Source organism: Phoxinus phoxinus (assembly GCF_949152265.1).
Source record: "Phoxinus phoxinus genome assembly, chromosome: 18".
NCBI lineage: Eukaryota > Metazoa > Chordata > Actinopteri > Cypriniformes > Leuciscidae > Phoxinus > Phoxinus phoxinus.
In genome coordinates, this window is record NC_136893.1 from 1,283,548 (window position 1) to 1,298,547 (window position 15,000).

Genomic DNA, 15,000 nt, shown 5'->3' on the forward strand with positions numbered 1-15,000 from the left:
ACGTCAGGTTACCGCGTGACCTTTCAACGTGATCACGTAATGCATGAAGTCGTGGACGTGCAAGACGAGGATTTGTAAAAAAAAAGAAGAAGAAAAAAAAAAGACGAGCATTTGTGGTTAAAAAGTATATAAATGTTTATTTTATTATAAAATGGCCGCTGGTTTGTCCAGACAAGACTCTTATTCCTCGGCTGGATCGTGTCGAGACTTTGAAGCTGAAACTCAGATTTGGACCCTGTTGAAGTCACTATATGGGGAATATCCTGGAGTGTTTTCCTCAAAAACCTTCATTTCTTTTCCACTGAAGAAAGAAAGACATGAACATCTTGAATGACGTGGTAAATCATCAGAAATGTTTAATTCTGATGTGAACTCCTCCTCTAAATGTGTTTTTAAGGCGGAATCGCATCTAGCCGAACCCTAGAGTTGTTGGTTGGTTCCCCCTCCGCCTATTATATGGAGTTTATAATAACATATTATAGTCACATAATAGGGGTGATATCAGGTAAAATGGGCCATTTAAGGTTTGGGGGTCCCAGCCCCTCTGGAATATAAAGCCAATGACTGCAAAGGATTTCAAACTGTTGTCATAACTGTGCTTGACAAGTAACAGGTGATTTGATTGGTTTATTGTTGCTATGGTGGGTGGGGCAATAATTAAAATCAAGACTGCACCAGAAAGTTGCATGGTAAGTAGCCTGGCATACCAAATATAACTAAACTATTATAAGGATGATACATCTATAAAAAAACGAACATGCACATAAAAAAAAACTATGCATAATATCTGTCTTGATGGCATCGATCAGAAATAATATTGTTAGTTTGGTATATGAACATATTTTTTGAAAAAGTGATGTTTTTCTTGGCGGCCCAATTTACCTTAACCCACTCAGGTAAAATGGGCTACATGGTTTCAGCATGGGGCATCATCTGTGTCAATGACACACATGTGTTTGAGTGTGAGTGAGTGTGTGTGTGTGTGTGTGTGTGTGTGTGTGTGTGTGTGTGTGTGTGTGTGTGTGTGCACACACAATCACACACACACTCACACATGCACACACGCTCACACACTCACACATGCACACACGCTCACACACTCACACATGCACATTGCACACACTCACACATGCACACACAATCACACACACTCACACATGCACACACGCTCACAAACTCACACATGCACACACGCTCACACATGCACACACAATCACACACACTCACACATGCACACACGCTCACAAACTCACACATGCACACACGCTCACACATGCACACACAATCACACACACACTCACACATGCACACACGCTCACACACTCACACATGCACACACGCTCACACACTCACACATGCACATTGCACACACTCACACATGCACACACAATCACACACACTCACACATGCACACACGCTCACAAACTCACACATGCACACACGCTCACACATGCACACACAATCACACACACTCACACATGCACACACGCTCACAAACTCACACATGCACACACGCTCACACATGCACACACAATCACACACACACTCACACATGCACACACGCTCACACACTCACACATGCACACACGCTCACACACTCACACATGCACATTGCACACACTCACACATGCACACACAATCACACACACTCACACATGCACACACGCTCACAAACTCACACATGCACACACGCTCACACATGCACACACAATCACACACACTCACACATGCACACACAATCACACACACTCACACATGCACACACAATCACACACACTCACACATGCACACACAATCACACACACTCACACATGCACACACGCTCACACATGCACACACGCACACACAATCACACACACACTCACACATGCACACACGCTCACAAACTCACACATGCACACACGCTCACACATGCACACACGCACACACAATCACACACACACTCACACATGCACACACGCTCACAAACTCACACATGCACACACATGCACACACGCACACACAATCACACACACACTCACACATGCACACACAATCACACACACACACTCACACATGCACACACACACACTCACACATGCACACACACTTTTTTAATTGCACATTTTAATATGTGGGTTTGCACCCAAAATGTTTTTTTTTTTTTAATGGCACATATGAATATTTTTGTTTAATGCACTTTAAATGTTATGTGGCTGTATAAGCAATTGTGTTTTAAAATTAAAATTGATGATAAATTACTATTTCCCTTTGCAGTTTGACTGGCCCATTTTACCTGAAACTGCTCATGCAAAAAAAGTTGTCACAGCTGATGTTTCAAGAACTGTAGGGCCTAAATAATTATATTTTATTAAATAATTTCAACACAAAATGATAAAAAAAACAGTCATTATTAATCATAAAAACACATGGAAAGGGCATATATGGTGTTGTATTATTGTCCCAAACGATTTACCGAAAAGTGGCCCAATTTAGCTGATATCACCCCTACAACAATACTCCTCCATCAGTTTATAGCGGCCCTTCGGGAGCGTCAGTGACGTCATCAGCGCGCTGTGTTCTCGCCCTTTCAGAGCTCGAGGTAGGTGTGTGTGTGTGTGTGTGTGTGTGGGACATTCGAACCGTTGGACCATTGAAGTCACTATATGGAGAAAAATCCTAGAATGTTTTCCTCAAAAACCTTCATTTCTTTTTTCGACTGAAGAAAGAAACACATGAACATCTTGTTAAATTATCAGGACATTTTAATTCTGAAATGAACTCCTTTAAATATGTGTGTTTTAAAAAAAAGGAGGAATCGCATCTATAATATATGCATTCTATAGTTTTTATTGGTTCGCGGCCCTTCGGGAGCGTCAGTGACGTCATCAGCGCGCTGTTTGTTCTCGCCCTTTCAGAGCTCGAGCTGTGTGTGTGTGCGCGTGCAGAACCACAACAGGCAACAACAACAAACAACAACAACTAAAAAAACAAACAAACGGTCCATCACACACATCACGCGTCCGGAAAGTTGAGCCGCGGTGAGGCTGTGGTGATGTCCGCGTTCGGGCGCTTTACGCACGCCGTGGTCCGCGCGGTGCCTCGGTCTCTGGCCACAGAAGCGCTCCGGACCGGGAGTGTGGAGGAGCTGGACCTCCCGAGAGCCCAGCACGAGCACGAGCTGTACGTGTCGGTCCTGAAGCAGCGGCTCGGGCTGGAGGTGCTGGAGCTGCCCGCGGACGAGGCGTTGCCGGACTGCGTGTTCGTGGAGGACGCGGCGGTGGTGTGCGGAGACACGGCGCTCATCACGAGACCCGGGGCCGCGAGCAGGAGGAACGAGGTACGGGTTACAGAACACGCTATCCGCTCCAACACGGGGGTTCGTTCGTGCACTTGAGTCAGGCGCGCGCACGAGGATCATTCCAGAGGGATTTGATTCGCTTTGTTGTGCATTTTCAAATACAATGTGTAAAGTTTTAGTTGTCCTTATAGGCTTGAGGTCAAGGGTCATTCCTGAGCTTTGTCCTTTAGTAACCAGTTATTGAGTTAAATGCATGAACTGGCTGTGAAGTTGTGTGAAAACTGTTCGTGTTGTGCAGCTTACTGGCATAAAAGCACCAGCAACTTATGCTGAGATTGACTGGTTTAAACCAAATATCCCGAATCAATATATATTGTTCTCGTGCACATCATCATCAAGCGAAAAGTTGATTGCCATTGAAAGATTCAATTCCTCAGCATCACTAAACACAGTGATTTTCATCTTATGAAAATGAGTATCCAACAAGCTTTATCTAATAATGTAATGCATTTTAAAGATCATTCATTTGTTAAAATGCATTTTGTTTCCTTTAGTTAAAGCTACAGGATTTATTTTTGTGTGTGCAAAAATTAATCCAGTTATGCCGTTAAATAGAGAGGTTTGAAGGTTGTGTTTGCTGTTTGTAATATGAAAACAGTTATGAATTGGATGCAAAGATGTTGCAATGGGTTGCTAGGTATTTTTCAATGTGTTGTTGGGGGTTGCTAGGTAGTTGCTAATGCTTTTGAAATGGATCATTTAATCTTCTTTGAAGTGAATCCATTTTGTTTGTGGCTATTTTTCATCAACTGAGTGAGAATGTAATGTAAAAATTATGACTTTTTATATCATAATTACGACTTAGTATAATATTTTTGACACTTCATCTCATAACTGAGTGAGTATGCCATATTTTGACTTATTTTCATTAATAATTTATAATGCCATATTTTTGACTTTTCATATCACTAATGACTTAGTATGGCATATTTTTGACACTTCATCATTAATTTGACTCATATTTTTGATTTTTCATTAGATTAATGACTTAGTATGCCATATTATTGACACTTCATCATTAATATGACTGTCATATTTTTGACTTTTCATTAGATTAATGACTTAGTATGCCATATTTTTGACTTTTCATATCATTTATATGACTTAGTATGTCATAGTTTTCACTTTTTGTGTAATTCTTCTGATTGAGTATTGTATTTTGTATATTTATATGTACGTATTATTCACTGTAATTTGAACATGACCTTGGTGAATCGCAGTTATTTAGACATGCTTCTACATGTCTGTGTTTGAGGCATTAGCCTGATGAAGGTCGTGTGTGTGTGTGTGTGTGTGTGTGTGTGTGTGTGTGTGTGTGTGTGTGTGTGTGTGTGTGTGTGTGTGTGTGTGTGTGTGTGCTAGTAAGGCTGAGATGGAGCTTCTGCTTCTTCACTGATTGCCTAAATGTTCAGTAATGATGTTTGCAAAGTCAAGAATCCCCATTACAAACCTCTAATAGTACGTTTAGAAGATCATTGTGTGCCTCGTCCTGCAGAAAACATCAGGTAGCACTGCACTTAAAAGGGTCATGATGGAGTTTTTTTATCATTTCAATATTCCATTAGGTTCACTAATAATGTGTCTAAAGTTGCACAAAAAAAAACGAATAATGCGCGGCTCCTTTAAGGCTTCAGTAAACGCCCACTGTGATTGGCTAACGTCACTGCATAGGAACCCGTATCAACACACACTCGCTACTGAAAACATGATCCATATAAAACATTATGAATGATTTCCTGAGGGTTTGTGATGCAGATTCTGTCAGATTACTACAGTCTCTGCTTCATCTGTCAACAGAAGTTTCTCTGTGAACTCTCCATTACACTGAGTCTCAGTCAAACGCTCCGAACAAACATATAATCCTGCGACGCGATCCGGGACGCCATTAAAATAAACCCTCCGCTTGTTTCTGACGCTGGATCTTCTGAAGTCTCTCCAGAAACTCAAACCAGCGGTTTAAACTGGACAAACACTCTTTCATTTCACAGACTGAACGCCAGTGGGCAGAGCCTATGTGTGCAGTGGGCGGAGCCTATGTGTGCAGTGGGCGGAGCCTATGGGTTATGTGGATGGGGCCTATGAGGTATGTGGGCGGAGCCTATGATTTATGTAGGCGGGGCCTATGAGATATGTGGGTGGGTCCTATGGTGCAATGACGTGTAACTATTGGTCAATGTCTTGCTCTGGAGGCGGGCATATGCAAATGTATGATGTCACAGATCCCGCAATATCAAAACGAGCTGTTTTTGGAGCTTGATTAAAGAAATGCTTTGTTTACAATGAGGACGTTTTAATCTCTGAAACTTGCAGGATGTTTTAACGCTACAAAGACCTTTTAAATGCCAAAAGATCAAGGCAAATTTGATTTCTCAAGCAGGGGCGGAGCCAGACGATGTAAACATTAGGGACTTAGCCCAAACCTTGAGATTGGGAGACCCAAATGGGAGATTTTTTTCCCATTTACGTCAGCTAAATACACCATTTTTCAGGCTGTTTGAGATATTAGAATACCTAAAAATCTATACACTATCTGGGAAAATGATAGCGAATTCATGGCGAATGAGAAATAAAGGCACGCCGCAGGACCTCCAGACGCGCGTAAACGCATCTTCACATTGACTTAACCCTCTGGAGTCTAAGGTGTTTTTGGGGTCCTTGAGATGTTTTGAAATGCCCTGATATTTTTATTTTTTTCAGTTGCTTATAAACATATTAATGGCAAAGGTGTAATTACACTCTATTTAGCACGAACATGACTATCATAATATGTGAGCAACATGTATGTACATGTTTGCATTTTTGAGAGAATATTATTTATGCGTGGTTATTCAAAAAACTCAAACTTAAATGTTCTGATATAAGACCACAAACGACCAACTTCACATATTCCCACAATACTTTTGACTAATGGATGTTGTCGGCTAGAGTATTTACTTCAAAATGATCTGAAAATCATCCGGGCTAATCGTTCACATTAAACAATAGATTGATTTAAATTTTGTAAGACACTTTTTGTTTGGAAAGGCAATATGCAGGGGGGCGTGAATGATCCAAGAAGGTCATGAATAATGTCCTCATTCACACCTGGAGAAGACAAAGAAGAGCTGCTAATGCTGCATACTAATGAGCCTTTCACTGAGTGTGTCACTGAGCCACACAGAATGCAAAGACAACACACACACATATATATATATATATATATATATATATATATATATATATATACACATACATACATACACACACACACACATCTACAGAATTGGTTCAGAGTTGGAAACATCTTGAAAAAAAAGTGTATTTTTCCACAAACTGTGTAATGCTTGCAAATTGTATAATATCCAAGGTAAACATTTCTAGTAATTGTGCAGTTAATTCTCATTCGTATTTTCAGAAAGTTTTGGATTATGTAGGCTATCCTCTCCCCAAATTTGTCACTAATAAAACACAAAAATAATTTAAAGAGAAGGCTTATATTGACCTTTTAAGATTTTGTTTGCACCTTGTAAATTAGGTTTTGATGTGGCAGAACAAACTTCTTTCATATTTCGTCTGTAACATATCGTCTTTTATAATATAGCCTATATTAGGGCATAAATGTTAATTTGCAGTTTAAAACGTTGCTTATACAAAGACATTTTATTTCAACGTATTCAGTCGATTTTTACTCATCTCAGTAGGCAATAGATATTTCATTCACACACACAGACACGCGCGAGCTGTAACGTTAGTAAACAAACGCATGCACATGTGCCGTTCATTCATTCAAACACAGAAACGCGATTCAAATTTAAACAGTCTTTTGCGGATTACAGACACCAGTTCATATCGCGATTAGAACAAAGCACTTACTGATGATCTGCAGCTGGGTCCGTTGTTCGGCTACTCCAGCACGTTTGAGGTAAAATTTCCAGGATAATCACGATATTATTAGCAGAGCTATTCCTCACAGCGAGTGTGTTGTCCAGCTGTTGTGGGCGTTGACTGGTTTGCATGTGTTGCTCCAGATTATCTGTGTTTGAATAGCGCGCGCTCTCGATGGGCGTGTCACATTAGCGGAGTAATGAGGTGCCAGAAAGATAATGAGCACAGCTGATCTCTCGCTCTTTTTATATAGATTACATAAACAGAGAATATTTGTTTTAGATTTGAATTAGATAATTTAAAACTACACACTTAAATGATTATAGAGATATATAGCTCATGTCTGAGTGAATAGTATTCGCTGAGTTTTATTTGAGTTTAGAGAAGTGCTTCAGAAAAAAAGTTCACGGAGACGGAGAGGCATAAAGCACTCCCTGTTTACTTTCTTTATTTTACAAAAGCACAATGTTTTATTTCGATTGTAAGTGGACACATAAAAAAGTAGACATTTAACAGCTAATTTTTTCATATTTCTTAAGTCTGTATGACCAAAACCGACGGAGTATTTTAGGTCTATTTTGCTGCTATGTAAAAAAAAACGAGCAAAACGCGCCCGCGCGTTTGCCGACCTCAGGGGGTTAAACATTGAAATCACTCTAAATTGCTCTATTCGCGTTTGGTGTGAACGCTGCATACACTTCTGAATCTCTCTCCGGCCGCCGGTGAGGTTTACTGTTAGTGTTCGGTTAGCCAGTAAGCTCGCTACGACGCCGGTGAAAACATAGAAAAAACCGGAGAATCCTAAAAGATTCGGGGCTTTTGACAAAACATTCGGGGCTTAAGCCCAATTAGCCAGCCACAACCCCCCTCCGCCCCTGTTCTCAAGCCCTTTAAAAGGCTTTTGGATGGGCAAACCATTGCATTTAGACTTATGTTTGGTTACCCCAGGTGAACCGTGAGTCGTTTAGCGGTAACGTTTGGCAATTCCAGGGATTGTTGCATCACTGAGGAATTTAGGTCAAACTCAAACTGTTGCCATTTTAAATGCTCAATTCATAGAAAACGGCTAATTACATAATAGCGTACGGAAGTCAAGCGGTTACGCCTACTTTTACTGTCCTCTCTGATGAAAGATCATGGCCTGTGGCGTTCGCTGAAACATGGATCTGTTAGCTGTGAATAAACATGCTTCAGCGCTCCACATTTCCTAGCGCACGCACTGTCTTTGAGTGAAACTTGGATCTCGGTCCTGTCGCTGGAGTGCAGTTTTCCTGAAATAAGAGCACATTTGGATGAGTACAATGAGGGTTGTGCGTTCTTTCAGGAGCTCAATCTAGCGCTATCTTAAATCTTGCAGCCGGGGCTTTAGGAACATTGTTTGGCGTTCACATGCCGTAGCTAAGCAAAATGCACAGTCTGGGGTTTATAAAAGTGTCCGCTGCCCTGATTCTGCAAGGCTTTGCTGATAAAAGAAAGGGTTCAGATGTAAAACTGTTGCCAGCTGGAGCACAAGAGCTGCTCAGAACAAACTATCGGTCTTTGGCCTCTGTGGAGTGTGTGGTTAGATATTAACCTTGCTTTGTTAATCACCATCGTGTGTAAAAATGCATTTCCAAAAATGCATAAGCAATGGGTCATAATAACATGCTGTGTGTTTTGAAACCACTCTCACCGCGGTAAACTCCTATTTCTCCAATTATAACTGTACAGGTCAAAATGGAAAAATGAGAATATGGTGCAAAAGTTCATTTATTTAAATTTAAAGGTGAAACTAATATATTATATAGACTCATTACATGCAGAGTGAGATATTTCAAGCCTTTATTTGTTATAATTTTGATGATTATGGCTTACAGCTTATGAAAACATTTTCACAATAATCTAATTTAGGAGTTTCCATAAGCTGTAAGCCATAATCATCACAATTATAACAAATAAAGGCTTGAAATATCTCACTTTGCATGTAATGAGTCTATATAATATATTAGTTTCACCTTTAAATTTAAATAAATGAACTTTTGCACCATATTCTCATTTGTCCAGTTTCACCTGTATTTGGTGTTTAATTGTTGCTCTCAGATGTGAATAATGTACTTTTTAATGTTGCATCATATATTATAACTCTTATTCTGGGCAGTAAATATGCAAAATATTACAGAAGTCAAGTTTCTCTTGAGCTTATCGCTCATATTGCAGTCGCAGCTGTTTAAATCAGAGACATCTGCTTGTGTGTGTGTGTGTGTGTGTGTGTGTGTGTGTGTGTGTGTGTGTGTGTGAGAGAGCTTTCATGTGTATTGATTGGTCTAAATACACACACACACTCTCTTGTTGTTCACTGTTGCGAGACTGATGTTTAGCGACAGATGCATCGATAAATAGCACTTAACTTTGACCCCCACGCTACTGAAATATTAATGAATATGTCTTCTAAATATGAATATATTTATTTAACCTTATTTTAGATTTGCCTGTAAATAAAGTAAGTTTAAAGATCAAAGTGGATAAACAATTTTTGTCTCCTATAAGAAGTCGTCAGTAATTACAGACTTGCTTTCTGCTTAAATTATGTAGGTTTGTAACTAATTTGCATAATGCCCTTCTCTGGTCGTGATTGGCTAAACAGCGTCTCTTAGCTCCGCCCTCAATCACTGTCGTGTATCTGAGACTGGTTTGGTTCGTGTTGTTCATGTGGAGAAGACGCTGTTTTCTGCTGACAAAGCAAATCCACTTTGATGAGATTGATACGGTAAAACCCACGCCATCGTTACTGTTCGTATCACCGAGATTCAGATATGATAATGAGCGTTTGCTTTCTGACCAATCACAGCGAACTGGGCCATCTGACCAATCAGAGCAGAGTAGACCAATCACAACAGACTGGGCCGTCTGACCAATCAGAGCAGAGTAGACCAATCACAACAGACTGGGCCATCTGACCAATCAGAGCAGAGTAGACCAATCACAACAGACTGAGCCATCTGACCAATCAGAGCAGAGTAGACCAATCACAACAGACTGGGCCATCTGACTAATCAGAGCAGAGTAGACCAATCACAACAGACTGGGCCGTCTGACCAATCAGAGCAGAGTAGACCAATCACAACAGACTTAGCCATCTGACCAATCAGAGCAGAGTAGACCAATCACAACAGACTGAGCCATTTGACCAATCAGAGCAGAGCAGACCAATCACAACAGACTGAGCCATCTGACCAATCAGAGCAGAGTAGACCAATCACAACAGACTTAGCCATCTGACCAATCAGAGCAGAGTAGACCAATCACAACAGACTGAGCCAGTTGACCAATCAGAGCAGAGTAGACCAATCACAACAGACTGAGCCAGTTGACCAATCAGAGCAGAGTAGACCAATCACAACAGACTGAGCCATCTGACCAATCAGAGCAGAGCAGACCAATCACAACAGACTGGGCCATGAATATTATTAATATATAGTCTTGAGATTATATTAACAATCTAATCTACTCTTGCTGTTCTGTTAGATAAACGTTCGGATGTAAAGTCCCTCAGAGCAGAGTGTGCGTCTGAATGAAGTGTGAGGCCGTGCCTCCAGATCAACAACAGATCAACTGCAGAAGAAGTTGTTGTTCGTCCTCTGGACGTTTGCTTTAATGAAAGCCATGCTGTCCGGCTGTAGTGCAGAGATGATGCTGTGACCGCGTGATTGGCAGGAGCCGTTCATCGTGAGTTGGCGTGAAGTTTCGGATCTGTCAGTTTCTTCATGAAGGTTTAATGAAGTTTTGATGTGGAGAAGCACACGAGGGGATTTCTGTCGGATAAACGGGTCACGTCACATGTATTTCTGACAGCGCTTTGAGTTTATAAAGCGGTGACTCTCACACACACTGTGGTTGTTTACTGTTGGACACGGTTAGCTAGGCTGATGTAGGGGTCAAGGGTCACGGTCGCTACTGATGATTAAACAGAAGATGAGGCTCACTGGAGCTTTTATTCAGAACGCCTTCCATCAAAACAATAACAAAAGCAGACTTAAGCTTGACCAAACCGGAGATATAAAAATAAAAACTAATTTAAGCTATAATGGAATGTTATGATTTAATCCAGTGTATGATCATCATGGTCAGATTCACTAAACCGTCGAATGGACACAGTTGCTCAATCCAGAACATCTGGACTTTGTCATTGTCAAACTGGGTTTCACGGTTCACATCTGCGCTGATGTTGGTTTCCACTGACAACGCTTGAGCTCGTCCCTCAACCAATCAAAGATGAGTCCCTGTGGTGCGCGAGAAAGTTTACGTTTTGTTTTTTAGATTTTTTTTACTTCATCAGAATGGTACGAAACTTGGTAAAAGTTTTGCCACTTGCTGGGTGAACACACTCTAACACACACACACACACACACACACACACACACACACACACACACACGCACACAAAATCATGGACATGATTTTAAAAGATGAAATGGTCCTGAAATAAATCGCCACACTTGTGTTTCTCGCGGTCAGAAATGACGCATTGTAAATGAATGAGAGTTTCCTCTAGTGGAAGCGTTTGGTACTGCAGCCGAACACACTCTCACTGAACGCTCATTTACTGAGATATCAGCCTCACATCTGGAGCACGACTGGTTTACATTTATGGCTTTGATTTTCTTGCAGTTTTAGAGTAAAAAGTGATTTTGAAAATATAGATTATATAGAAATATAGAACAATAAACGTAAAATTCTGTTTTAACTTTTTTAAGTTCACTTTTTAAACCTTTTTTCCCCTCAGCAATAATCTGCAAGTGTCGTTTTACCAGTTTAAATTGGAAATTAAATGTTCAGGTCTATGCTCAAAATGTGAATAAATGGATTATAAATACAGCGTAAATATAATTTAGCACCATAAAATCCTCAAAAAATACTAAATATGAAATAAAAAACATAATCAAACTAAAATATATATTAATTTTATATAAAATAAAAATAAATTGTGATTTTTGAGCGACACATGGACAACCCCAGAGTCACTGATGTCAAAAACATGGAAACTGAGGAACAGTGTTTAAATCCTCAAAGACAGATTCAGTTTTAAGTGTATTACTGTGAACCTCTGGTGTGGATTGCATTAGCCGCTGTATTTCGACAGTGCTGTGTAACTGTGTTGATAAGGTGATGAGTGAAGAATGGGAAATGTTGGGAAATGTTTAATAGGTTGCAGTTCTGCAGAACTCTCGGAGGCGTGTTTTTCTGTGGAACGAGTCACAATAAAAGCATTTTATTAGATTAGATTAGATTAGATTCAACTTTATTGTCATTGTGTGTGTGTGTGTGTGTGTGTGTGTGTGCGTGTGAGTGAGTGTCCATTCCCTCACTCACACACACTCTCTCTCTCTCTCTCTCTCTCTCTCTCTCTCTCTCTCTCTCTCTCTCTCTCTCTCTCTCTCTCTCTCTCTCTCTCTCTCTCTCTCTCTCTCTCTCTCTCTCTCTCTCTCTCTCTCTCTCTCTCTCTCTCTCTCTCACACACACACACACACACACACACACACACACACACACACACACACACACACACACACACACACACACACACACACACACACACACACACACACACACACACACACACACACACACACACACACACACACACACACACACACTCACTCACTCACTCACACTCTTACTCCGTCTGTTCGTCCGGTTCAGAAGTGACCCAGTTTCCGTCTGCACCACTTCCAGTGTGTGTGTGTGTGTGTGTGTGTGTGTGAAACTGCCCATGTCATCCAGGTTGGCCATTCCCGGGTCAGTCTGACATTCCCAGCGTTCCCGTTTCTCCTGCGACATTCCTGTGTTTGCTTCATGTGTGGGAACGTTTGACACTAAAGGAAAGAGTTTAATTTCTCGATTAATTCGTTCATCACTGGAGAATTCTGTCCATTAACCATCATACATCCTTCCTTCTCTGGTGGAAATCATATTTGAACATTTTTGGATTAAAATGACAGACACACACACACACACACACACACACACACACACACAGCTGAGTGCACACACACACACACAGCTGAGCGCGCACACACATGCATACACACATACGCACGCACGCACACACAGCTGAGCACACACACACACAGCTGAGCGCGCACACACACATACGCACACACACACACACAGCTGAGCACACACACGCACATACAAACACACACAGCTGAGCGCGCACAAACACACATGCACACACATACGCACACACACACAGCTGAGTGCACACACGCGCACGCACGCACGCACACACACACACACACACACACACTGCAAAGCTACTATACTCAGCAACATCTCAGGGTGTTTACAGACATTGAAGCTTCAATGCAAACGAGCGGCTCTTGCGTGAGACCTGTGAGGTTACAAAACTAACCCAATGAATGACCCCATAACTCAAAATATTTGCACACACCATACCTAAAATACATATTTTACAGTCACTGTGAAACTTTAAAATCACTATATAAAAGTAATCATAATACCATACTGTATTCAAAATCATCTAACACAGTTGTATCATTGGTAGAATATAACATGAGTAAAAGATTACACTACAAGCATTCATGCAACATGTCAAACCTTTAAACAATTTAAAAATAGCCCAATTCCACAGGACAACTTGGCAACCCTGGCTCATTAGCATTTTAATTATTCTCGTTTCACCATTCTCACTAACAATCACTTCATTCAGCTGAGAGACAATGTAATTCAGTAATGTGTGTCCAAATACACTGGTGTTCAGATGAGTGTGTTCATGAGTTACAGTGCAAAAACTGAGCACTGTTGTTTCACTAAGTCATCAGATTTACTAATTTGCTGGACGATAAAACATGTGGAAAAAAATCCTAAAGGGACCAAAGATATATCTAGAGTCCAGAAGATCACGGAGACCAGAGTGTGCCATTACTCAAAAAACACAACAGAAACCAGCTAGCAACACCCTAGAAACCAACTAAAAAGATCTTAGAAACCACCTGGCTACACCCTAGAAACCAACTAACAAGATCTTTGAAACTACCTAGGAACACCCTAGAAACCAACTAACAAGATCTTAGAAACTAGCAAGCAACACCCTAGAAACCAACTAATAAGATCTTAGAAACAACCTGGCAACACCCTAGAAACCAACTAACAATATCTTATAAACTACCTAGCAACACCCTAGAAACCAACTAACAAGATCTTAGAAACAACCTGGCAACACCCTAGAAACCAACAACAAGATCTTAGACACTACCTAGCAACACCCTAGAAACCAACTAACAAGATCTTAGAAACCACCTGGCAACACCCTAGAAACCAACTAACAAGATCTTCAAAACTACCTAGCAACACCCTAGAAACCAACTAACAAGATCTTAGAAACCACCTAGCAAGACCCAAGAAACCAACTAGCAAGATCTTAGAAACTACCTAGCAACACCTTAGAAACCACACAGAACATCCTAATAACAAACTAGCAACCTCCTACAAAATATCTAGCAACAACAACCTAGAAATCACCCAGATAACCCAAGAAAACACATAGCAACACCCTAGCAGCCACCCAGAAGATATCTCCAAGCAACACCCTAGAAACCAACTAGCAAGATCTTAGAAACTACCGAGCAACACCATAGAAACCACCCAGAAAACACTAATAAGACTAGCAAAAATCCTAGAAACAACCTAGCAACACCCAAAAAACCAACTAGCACGATACTAACTACATAGCAACTCCCTAGAAACCACCCAAAACACAGCAGAATCCACCTAGCAACACCCTAGCAGCCATCCAA

The 15,000-nt window shown here is 40.9% G+C and overlaps 1 protein-coding gene across 2 annotated transcripts in view; it reads left to right on the forward strand.

Annotated features, from left to right (window-relative positions):
• ddah1 (dimethylarginine dimethylaminohydrolase 1) overlaps positions 1 to 15,000 on the forward strand; it is a 66,913-nt gene that overhangs the window by 9,834 nt on the left and 42,079 nt on the right. The window contains exon 1 of one of the 2 annotated variants that reach the window (XM_079589513.1): positions 2,839 to 3,319. The exons of the other annotated variant lie outside the window; for it this stretch is intronic. Within the exon in view, the coding sequence (XP_079445639.1) occupies positions 3,035 to 3,319 (285 nt within the window). The 5' untranslated portion in view covers positions 2,839 to 3,034. Of the gene's footprint in view, positions 1 to 2,838; positions 3,320 to 15,000 lie in introns of those variants that run through there. 2 annotated transcript variants of the gene reach the window in all.